This window comes from Carettochelys insculpta, chromosome 1 (genome assembly GCF_033958435.1).
Source record: "Carettochelys insculpta isolate YL-2023 chromosome 1, ASM3395843v1, whole genome shotgun sequence".
Taxonomy (NCBI): domain Eukaryota; kingdom Metazoa; phylum Chordata; order Testudines; family Carettochelyidae; genus Carettochelys; species Carettochelys insculpta.
Genome location: NC_134137.1, coordinates 64,818,463 through 64,828,086, shown reverse-complemented (window position 1 = coordinate 64,828,086; position 9,624 = coordinate 64,818,463). Strand labels below are relative to the sequence as shown.

General features: G+C 42.4%; 1 protein-coding gene across 1 annotated transcript in view; it reads right to left on the bottom strand.

Annotated features, from left to right (window-relative positions):
- Window positions 1-326: 326 nt before the first annotated feature.
- SIAH3 (siah E3 ubiquitin protein ligase family member 3) overlaps window positions 327-9,624 on the bottom strand; it is a 70,624-nt gene continuing 61,326 nt past the window's right edge. Inside the window, exon 2 of the mRNA XM_074982785.1 lies at window positions 327-1,080. Within this exon, the coding sequence (XP_074838886.1) occupies window positions 487-1,080 (594 nt within the window). The 3' untranslated portion in view covers window positions 327-486. The remainder of the gene's footprint in view (window positions 1,081-9,624) is intronic.

Sequence of the window (9,624 nt, the reverse complement as noted above, 5' to 3'; positions counted from 1 at the left end):
TGAATAGCTGCAATTTGCTCCATTTTAAGCAAACTAATTTCAGTCCTCCACTTGCTATGATGCTGCTAGCGAGTGAAGACCACAAATGGGCAAAGCGGGAGCGTTGGTCTCATAGGAAATATTTAACCTTACTACCAGGAACAGAAAGTTCATTAGTTCCTGGACATTAGACAGAACCTAAAGGAAAAGCTTTTTTATGGAGCATCCAAACCACAGATTCTGGAAGCCACCCTCCGGGTCCTTCCCATGGTGTCAGTCTCTGCTCAGGGGCTTATTTGGATGGAGACAACATGATTATCACCTTTAAAATGTGTCATAAAATTGTATTAACAAAACAGTGAATACGTTACACAAAGGCCATAATCACAGGAGGTTTACATAATGCCCCACTGCGGACAAGTACTAAAGACCACAAAAGACCTGAGACCCCCAAAAAGTCCATGAGTTCTGGTTTCCTCAAGTTGCTGAAGCAGAGTGTTTTCTGCCTTACATTTCTGTTTCAGCCACGTGAACTTTGCTTGCCGTTATTGCAATTCCGATAGCCAGGCTCCCATTATCAGAGAAGAGCTGGGCCAGTGAGGTGTTAAGGACGAGGCAATCACCATCTGATATGACAGAGTCCACACACTCCAGTACTGACCTTGGGGTAGCTTCCCACTTCAGGCGCCTCTGGTTCCGGTTAAGCTCAAGCCTGTAGGTGAAGTTATCGGCTTGCGTGGGGGTGCCAATCAGCATCATGGTGGCAAAGAACTGGGGCTGACCTGCATATTTTTCCTGCTTCCTGAGCACGAGCAAAAAATGGTGGCCCAGGCAGGAGTGCATTATTATCCAATCAGTTGGTGCAGGGAGGTGCATGTCTGTGGCCAGGAAAACAATCTCTGCCCCATGAAGGATGTTGATCCGGTGCATCTGTTTCAGGTGCGACACCACCACTTCTACATGGCCTTCCCATTGACAAGAAAACAGAGGGCATGTGCAAGGAATCAGTTGCGGGTCATGCACTGTCTCATGGGGATGGTGAGAGTGGTGGCTGCTTTGCTCCGGGGAGGTTTGACCGACTGCATGTCTGTTTGATACATACTGCAGGAAGAAGAGAGAGAAAAAACCATGAAGAAAGCTGAGGGTACTATTCTGGGCACTGACTTGGAATATACTTAGATGGTCTGAGCACCTGCAAATCCCTTTGCTATCAATGGAAGTTGAAGGAACTCAGGATGTCTGAGATTGGACAGGTCCACTGTGAGTAAGATGTGGACTTTACAGACAGCAAAAGGTGCCAGCAGCTGTCTCTTTCTGCAAGGGAAAAGAGAAACCAGCAGGACAGCAATAAATCATCGTAAATGAAAGTGATGTATGTGTTTTAAAAAGCAATCACATTAGTTCCAAGGAAACAAATCTGTATTTTGTAAAAAACCTGGCGAGCATAGGGCATTTTATGCAGTTATGGCTCTTAGAGCTCCTAACCAGGAATGCAATATTTATAGCTTTATTACCCTTTAATGAGACACTCTGGCAAACATGTACATCCCCCTCCACCCGAAATAACGTGTTTTATTATACATCATTTGCGAACCAAAATCCATTTTCATTGTGTATGATTGCCTCTGTATTTCTCTTTATGAATAAAAATATGTGTCTAAGTCATGCTTTTTTATTCCTTATAGATCAAAAAGTAGACACATGACAGATTAAAGCAGCAGCATAGTAGCCCATGCACAGAGCCACCTGCCCTTGGAGTCCAATGATTGTGTCAAAGTATCCGAGTTTGTTTGTATTCCCAAAAAAGTCCTGTGGCACCTTATAGACTAACAGATTTTTGGAGCATAAGATTTTGTGACTTATGTTGGTCTGTAAGGTGCCTAATGATTGTGTCAAAATTTCAGCTTTTGTCACAAAAATTTAGTTTTCTAATTTGATTGCGAAGAAACACTCAGTTTATGTAAGAGTTCAACTGATGTGGTGACCTCTGCCTCCTTCTGCAGGCATCCTGAAAACATAGCTCTGGGTGATGTGAATTGTCCCATAAATCTCATTGTGGAGCTAACTCCGTGACCTACTGATCTAAGGCACACTGCCAACATCTCCTCAGCACAGGATTACGTGAGTGACAGAGGGAGAAGAATGCAGTGGATTACTCAAAGTTTGCTCTTAATTCAGGGCAGTTTTCTACTTGAAAACAAAGTCTCTCTATTCCTTGTCAGCTATAGGAGGTGCCTGTGCTCTAGCAAAAGCAATGAAAGACAATGAGCATGTTGCTGCAGAACAAATCCACGTGCTGAAACAAATGCTCTGATACTTTGTCCAGCAATACTATTCATTTTAATTCATTTCACCTGGCATAGGAAACAACAGTGTGTGTCAGCACATCTGTCACCAATCCCGCTCCTGATTACATCGCTATTAGAACTGGGAATTTATCAGGCCATTTGGCATTTGCTTGTGAATGTCAACATGCTGAGCCCTAGCTATCCTACCCTGCACTACATTCTGGATTGAAGTCTCCTTCCATTTTGTACAGGCTTGACCAGATCCAAATCTGTTACCAATTGTGGGTTGCCCTGTTTTTGTCTGGGTGCATTTTGGTAAGACTAGAAGCACTGAATTGTGAGTAAACATTCAGAAATTCTTACTTGAAAAATTATTTTCAAAGTCACATGAATTTAGTCACCTGAGACATCCTGGGGAAGGGTGGGGAAGGAAATCCACTCATGTAAATTGCCCCACTACTTAAATGGTCAGTATTCACTCGAAAGTCCTGGCTTTTTAGGCAATTGGATTTTGATATGTGACCTTTAATGCTACAGTGACCACAGGGTCATATGATAAATTATTTTGTTAGTCTCTAAGGTGCTACATGACTGCTTGTTTGTTTTGTTAGAAAACAGACTTACAGGACTACCTCTCTGGTACTAGTGACCAGAGGACAACGTTAAATGTACTGGTGTGTAATAGGTGACACTGAGACCCCTTTCTTTGACATTTGATGCAAAAAGCCATGGATAATTTAAATGTGTGCTGAGCCATCTAGTATTTGCTTTGGGGAATTATTACTCCAAATTATTACGTTGTGTTCTTTTTAATTCTCTTTCATGTATTTTGTTGTGTTAAAAATCCAAGAATTTATAATTTCCCACAAGACACTGAACCAAAGACTGATGAACAATCAACATTGCCTGGAAAATAAAATAGTTCATTATAAACTAATCAAGGTGTCTGCTGTTAGCTGCCTGCTTATCATAGAGGGAATGCTGGAGATGCCAAGTTCACACTTTATCCCACATTTCTTCCATCTTCCTATGCGGGTGAAAGTTATGGTTAATTTAAGCCATCTTTTGGTGAAGGGGGGTTATTGCAACAGCAGATCATAAAAGGCCCCTTTTTAAATCTCTGAAATTCTAATTGCTTCATAAAATGACTTCTAATCTCCCCATCTAATACAATGGGTGTGAGCAATTACTTTCACTCAGCAAACTGTTAATGCAGCATTAGTGATTACACTAATTAAAACTAATGAACTCTTACTCACATGCTGATAAACCACTCAACAAATTCCAAATGTCTATCAGTTTTATTTAACTTCCCTTTTGGAAGATGGATCTTAAATTAACCTCTGGAATAACATTCAAAATTGGGTTTTGAAATGTAAAGCTTTATTAACTGTGTATAATTTCTCTCCAAAGATTACCAGCGTCAGAGAAATCATTTCCATTGAGGGTGTAATTGAATTTAAAAATGTATTCTAATTTGATAAGTTACACTAGCATGGTGCACAATGGTAGTTCATCCATCTGAATCGTAGCCAAGGTAAAAAAAGACATGTCTCTGCAAATATCATGCTATGATAATCATTCTTTACAGGCTCAGGAACTGGGTAAATAATTTGTAATGAATAATTTTTTGGTTGAACTTTGTCTTCTGAGCTTTGTGAATTTTACACAAACAAATTGCGAATTTCTCAAATCTATTCCATATTGGACAGGATTTGTTGAATCATTTAAGTGAGGAATGTCAGGCTGGGATCACATTTCAGGTCAGATCATTGTGAAATACTGGAACTTCAAGATGGGTTGCTTACATGAAGGTCACACGATTATGTTTCTATTCTCCGACTGGAAAGAGCGACCCTGGGCGCTGAGTTCTGACATGAATACTTAACATGTACGAATTCAAAATTCACTTCTGCAAATATTTTGCAAGATTTGTTTAAAATCTATGGTCTCAATGAACATTCCTGTCAGAACACTCCTTTGCTAGACTTTCCTAAAACCCTTGAGATTTAAGTAGGAGATCAGCCTTTTACTAGTTTTCTGCACAGGCATGAATCGTACCCATAATTGTACCACACACACAAAAAGAGGCATGAACAAAACAATAGTATATTAGTTTAAATCTTCAAATAAACACAAACTTTTTTCCATGTTTGAACCAGTCAGAGAGCTCCGTCCTGTCATTTTTTCAAGGTCTGACTTACTGGACTGTAGTTCTCTTTAAAAGTGCAATGCCTAACTGACCCCTTTGGCGAAAGGCTTATTTATAATGATACAGCAAATTCCGCTGAATTACAAAACAAAAGAGAGGAAGTTTAGGCTTCTTGTGGTTAAGATGAAAATAATCCAGGTTCAGCTTTTAGCTCTTTCACTCATTTTCTCTTTGAACCTGGGCAAATCACTTAATCTCCCTTAGTGACTCTCTTTTCCAGCTGTGAAGCATCCTCTTTTCCCCACCATTTGCCTGTTGGGACTGTCTAGAAGGTAAGTTATTTGAAGCAGAGATTGTACATGCTTGTGGTGACATCTCCTAACACAATGGCACTTCAGATGGAAGAGGCGGGGCTGGAGGCAGCCAGCCCAGAGCGCCCCTCAGACCATTTTGCACCTCTTGGTCTCAGCCAGTCCTTAGCACCCCTCAGAACATGCCGCCTGGAGCTCCAGGTGCCGCCATTGCCATGGTAACAGCTGTGGTAGCTGGGAGCCGGGAGCCCTTTTGAATTGTCAGGCCCTGAGGCTGTTGATCCATTTGCACCCTTTTGTAACTGGCAGTGATACCATTGTAAAAGGATATGAAATGACAGCGGATAAACTGAATATGAGTAGGGTGACCATCCATCCCATTTGCACCGCGATGTATTTTAGGCAGGCATCCTGCCATTTTTTTTTTCCACAAAAAAGTCAATTGTCCCATATATTCTCTCTCACACGCACACCCCACTGAGATGCCCTCTCCCCAGGTCAGTGCAGCTGCAGGTAAAATCAGTCAGGAGCTGGCCAGACAACACATGCAGCGCATACTGACCGGCGAGTACAGGCAGCATCAGCCCCATTCCCGGCAACTGGAGGTGTGGGGTGGCCGGGAGTTGCCGCTGCCCACCCCCCCGCCCCCGCCAGGTGTCCCACATTTGGCCTAGGGAAATAGGGTCACCCTAAATATAAGCCAAAATGTGATGTGGCTGCAAAAAGCAAACAAACAAACAGGCTTATATCAATGTGGGGCACATTAAAAGGAGTGATGTATGTAAGACACAGGAAGTAACTGGTGATGCCTCAGCTGGAGGATTGTGTCCAGTCTGGAGCATGTCATCAGTGTTTCTCAGCCTTTTTTATAAGGTACCCCTTTTTTAAAAGGTAAGTACCCCTAGTACCTACAATTTTCAGACATATATGAACTGATAAATTATATGTTATATATCTATATATTTGATACATCTATATATAGAGAGAAATAAAATAAATATATAATACATGGCTCAATGCCCTCCCCTCCCCCAAAGCCAGGCACCCCCAGCCCCCCCACTCTAACCCAGTTCCCCCACTCTCTCCCCCAGAGCCAGGCATCCCAGGACTCCACTCCCACACTCTAACCCAATGCCTGGGACTCACCGGAGCCACAGCCACCGCCATCAGCATCCCTGCGGTTCTCGCTCCAAGCGCTGGGGTGTTTGCACAGAGCAGCGGTAAGCATTCCCGGTGCATAGCTGGGAGCAAAGAGCCACATACCCCCCAGACTTCTCTCACGTACCCCTAAGTGTATGCGTACCACTTTTTGAAAAATACCGCATTACACTTGAAGAAAGATGTGGAAAAATTGGAGAGTGTCTAGAGGATCACCACCAATATGACAAGAGGTTTAGAAATCCTGACCTATGAAGAAACGTAAACCCGTGAGCATGCTTCGTTTTGAGAAGACTGAGTGGGGGACCTTATAGGTTTAAATAGGTGCAGGGCTGTTATAAAGAGGATGGTGATCAATTGTTGTCCATATCACTAATGCTAGGTCAAAAAATAACAGGCTTAATCTGCTGTCAGGGAAATTTAGGTTAGATACTGGGAAAAAGCTTTCTAACTGTAAGAATAGTTAAAAACTGGGAAAGATTTCCCAGGAAGGTTGTGGAATCCCGTTACACCTGTCAAAGACATACAGGTTTATTTGTTCCAACTCTGGCACAGGAAGCTGGATTGATGACTCCTTAAAGCCACTCACAGCCCGACATTTCTCATTTATTGTGAAAACATAGGTTGAATGACAGCCTGGTACCAGCAAGGCCAACAGCCACTGCAGGCTCCGGGGCAAGGGAGTGGGGGGAATCCCCAGAAGGGGCAGGGCCAAGGACATAAGGGGTGGGGCCTAACAGGCGTCAGTGCCGTGCAGACTATGGCACTGGGCTCCGCCCCATTCCCTCATAGCTACGCTGCCACAGAACTTCAAAGGGTCCCTGGGACAACTGCCCCCTTTCCTGTCCCCACCATTGATAGGTCTGCCCAGTGAACCTTGATAAACTGGAATTTATACATAGTGCAGCTGAGAATCAGACACTGTTACTTTTATGGACATAAATGATGACTTGCTTCCTCTAGTGCTTAAATTTTGTGCTGAATTACGTCAGGCTTGGTAGATCCTTATTCCCATATTTCTATGTGCACATTAAGGTAGATGAAGTTCTCTGTGAATTAGACTCCCATACCATTCCCCAGCTCCTGCACATCTCATCTATGACACAAATCTTACTCATATACTTCTTCCCAGTTAATGGCTGATTTCAAGCCCTAAAGTTCACCATGCCTGAATGTTTTTCCCTCATGGGTTTTTGAGGTTCATTCATATAATCGGAGAGCCACACTTTAAATGAAGTATTTCAAATGAGAAATTGATTAAATGTAAACAATTTGCTGCTTATACTCAACTCCATTTGCTGTGGTGCAGAATCCTATTGATGTTCCATTTAAAATCAATGAAACATCAAATTATTCTTGGTACATCCCAGCAGAGATTAGTATGTGCATTCTGCACCACACATGGAACTTGGGACATTCAGCCGCAGTCAATGAGTTAAAATGGCACTTTCAGTGTTTAATTAAATGCCAGATAACTATTTACTGAGGTTCAATCGCCACAATATAAAAATGACAGACCTCTAACAGTTCTCAAACTTCAACAAATATTTATCATACAGCTATTAAATAAAATTCCACAAAATTTTAAGTGAATGTAGCTCTGGTAAAAGGTATAAGCCTGTTTTAATCTTGAAGTGGTGGGTGGAGACCATCAGACCAATATAATGTCCACCCCCTCCTTGCTTTGGAGCAGGGACTTGAAATTTGGCATCAGGGTAGCCTTCGCATCACAGATGTGCCTTTTGCCATTCCTGTGAAAATCTGCCCACGTTATCATAACCACTGATAAATGAGACGCACCATCCTCAGAAGAAATTTGAACAGATAAATCCCCCAATGATTCCATCTCACTGAGCAGCCCAAGGACTTTCCCTCCAAAGTCGGCTATGGGCCCAACTGGGAATGGGCACCAATAATAAGAACAGGGAACCTGTCCTTTGTTTGCTCCCACCCCCTCCCTGTTGAGACCATGCAGTTTGATGAGGAAGCTGCCTGATGGGCATGCAGATTGAACATGATCCACACTTGAAGAGGGGGAGGACGGGAGCCAGAATTGGGACTGGAAATTGGGGAAAACTGGGACTAGCTAGCTGCCTTTATTAGATGTGACCAACCTGATCTGGTGGTCAGAGTGGTTGTTAGGTGCCAGGTTGGGGCTAAGGCTAAACAATCAGAGGCGGAGAGAAGCCAGAGGGCAAACCAGGAAGCAGGTGTCAAGAGGTGGTGGGATCAAGTTACCAGGAGATCCCAGTCAGGCAGCAAGAGCAGGTAGTATAAAGAAAACTGTTTGCATGGACAAATTCCTGTTCTTGTTCTCAGGTTAAATACAAGCAAAGAGCCCAGTGGGACCCCTAGAGCTCTGCCAGTTAGATCCCAGAGTCCTTAATCAGAGTTCAGATTCTAGTTCTAGCACCCACTGGGGGGTCACTAGGTGGCAGAACAGCACAAATTAGTGGCAAAGGCTACACGTCTACACAGCAGCGTTATTTCAAAATAAGCCGTTCCAGAATATCTATTCTGAAATAGCTGATTTCAAAATAACACAATTACACACAAGAATGTGTTTCAAAATAGCACCCAGTGATTTTGAAATAGCACATCTGGACCTAGTCCTCTTGTAATGAGGCTGATGAAATTTGAAATACTGAGCCTGCTATTTCAAATGTATTTCAAAATAGAGTGTGTGTAGTGTACATGCTCAAAAAGTTATTTCGAAATAAGAGATGTTCTTTCAGAATAATTTTGCTGTATAGATGCAGCCTAAGAGACCTGTAGACCAGTGTTCATGATCCCCTACTCCCTAACGTTAGGAGAGATACTGACAGAGATACGTTGGAAAATCAGGGATGGCTAGACAAAGAAAATGGAAAAGAAACTCCCTGACATAGAGAAAGGAAATAAGAACAATGGGAAAACAGGAATTCTAAGCGTGGATGAGAAATCAAAGAAGGATGACTAACTAAGCCACACAGACAAAAGGAATGAGCAAATTCTGGTTTTGCTTTTAAAAAATCATAAATTGTTCGGTGTAATTTCCTTTTTTAAAATAATATTATCAAGGCTTCAAAGCCAAGCTCTCCAAAGTCAGGCAATACAGAATGAGGATTTCCCAGGAACCCTTTATTTGAACTCCTTGTCTGCTTCACTCATCACGGTATTGGGAAAATGACTGAAAATGGTCACACGCTCCTTGAATTCAGCTCTGAGAATCAGCTTTGCATCACTAATTCTTTAACATGAAAGAGTGTCACAAGATTTCATGGTGTCATCCCAGACCCGGTCACAGGCATCAACTTGACCTTCTACTGGTATGCAGGAAACACCTCAATGCCATCAAATTTATATGCACGTACCACAGTGCAGATTGCGGCACTGATCACTCCTTTATCATCAGGAGACTAACAATCATCCCAAAGAAACTCTGTATGACAAAGGAATGCAGTAAGCCAAATACCAATATCCTCAATACCAGAGATGCGCTGAAATGCTCTGTCTTCGCAGATGATCTCGCTTACAAAATGCAACACAAACCTAACCAACAAACCATTGATGAAACATGGTCCGTGCTGAAAGATGTAATACACGATAGTGCCAAATCTGCCTTTGAACATGTAAATTCTCTAACGAAGACTGGACTGATGAAAATGCTGACATTCTTAGGCCTCTTCTCAAATTAAAATACAAGGCACACTTAACTAACATAAAGAACCCATTTCAAAGCACAAGAGATCAACAT